Source organism: Sipha flava, unplaced genomic scaffold (assembly GCF_003268045.1).
Source record: "Sipha flava isolate LNK unplaced genomic scaffold, YSA_version1 124_pilon_pilon, whole genome shotgun sequence".
Lineage (NCBI taxonomy): Eukaryota > Metazoa > Arthropoda > Insecta > Hemiptera > Aphididae > Sipha > Sipha flava.
This window is the reverse complement of record NW_020271750.1, coordinates 1,339,773-1,341,124: the sequence shown is the minus strand read 5'-3', so window position 1 is coordinate 1,341,124 and position 1,352 is coordinate 1,339,773. Positions and strand designations below refer to the sequence as shown.

At 29.0% G+C, this 1,352-nt stretch overlaps 1 protein-coding gene across 1 annotated transcript; it reads right to left on the bottom strand.

Annotated features, from left to right (window-relative positions):
* Nucleotides 1–458: 458 nt before the first annotated feature.
* LOC112694169 (zinc finger BED domain-containing protein 5-like) lies at nucleotides 459–1,352 on the bottom strand. Its single transcript, XM_025569560.1, has one exon. It carries the CDS (start codon nucleotides 1,350–1,352, stop codon nucleotides 459–461), a length of 894 nt encoding a protein of 297 aa, XP_025425345.1.

The window sequence follows — 1,352 nt, the reverse complement described above, 5'->3', positions numbered from 1 at the left end:
TAAGGCGACTCTTAACTCCTCTTCAACATTAATTAATCTTTCCTTTTTTTTGTTTTTAATTTCATTCAAAGCAAAAAAAGCTACTTCGCACAAATATGATGTCGAAAATGGTAATAATACGGAATGAGCCAATTTTCTTAAGTTCGGATATTCTTTTTTGTGTAAATCTAAAATTGGCTTAGCTCGAGCTCATTCAATTTCATTTGAAGAGTGCCATCGTTTTTTAATTCTGCAAGTTCTTCTTCCTTTTTTAATGAAAGATGTGTGGTTTCTAAATTAGGATTAAATGGATTCCTCACCCAATCAAATAATTTCAAATCCAGTGATGAAAAATTATGATCAAGTTTTTGGTCCAATAATGTTATTGAGTCTTTGATAATTGGTATTATTTTATCAGTAAATTTAGTATTAGCAGTTAAAGGAAACATATCCAAATTATTATCATTTACCTTTCTTTTCTAAATCAATAATATGCCTTTTAATGCAGCCATTTTGTCTGTAGATATTAATAAATTCTGATTTTCACCTTGCATGCTTAAATTTAATTGATTCAGGTGTTCAAAAATATCAGCTAAATATGCTAATTTTGAACACCAAAATTCATCGGATAAATAATCGGAATATTCCATTTGTTCCATTGTAATATATACTAAAAGTTCTTCTCTAAGTTCATAAAAATGTGATAAAACTTGCCCTTTTGATAACCAACGTACTTTTGTATAAATAATCAATGTATAGTGGTCAGATTCCATTGATTCACATAACTGGGACAATAATCGAATTTTTTGAGGTCTACTTTTAATAAAATTCGCCATTTTTACGACTTGATCAAATACAATCTTTAATTCATTAACAATGCTTTTTGCTACTAATATCTCCCACTGTAAAAAACAGTGTGTTGTGTTTATATTAGGATTTTGATTTTTGGCAATTGCAATAAATCCTTTAATAGAGCCTGTCATTGATGGCGCCCCAACTGTACAAATACTTACACAAAAAGTCCACGATATACCATAATTTTTAAAATATTTATTTATGACATCAAAAACATCTCGACCAGTTGTTGTCCCAGATAATTCTTTACAACAACAAAATTGACTAACTATTTTTGAATTTACAATAAATCTAATAAATGCCATTAATTGAGCTTTCCCACTTATGTCTGTTGATTCATCAACTTGCAAGGCAAATAATTCTCCACTTTTTATAACTTCAATAACCTGCTCCTCAATATCCTCTGATATATTTATAATCCTACGACTAATTGTACTATCATCTAATGGTATTTTAATTATTTCTTTTTCTGCTTCGACTCCTAACATAGTCTTTACCATAATACGACAAGCTGGCAT

Coding starts and splice junctions, on each gene's coding strand:
- LOC112694169 (XM_025569560.1), bottom strand. CDS start 1,352: ATGCCAGCTTGTCGTATTATGGTAAAGACTATGTTAGGAGTCGAAGCA.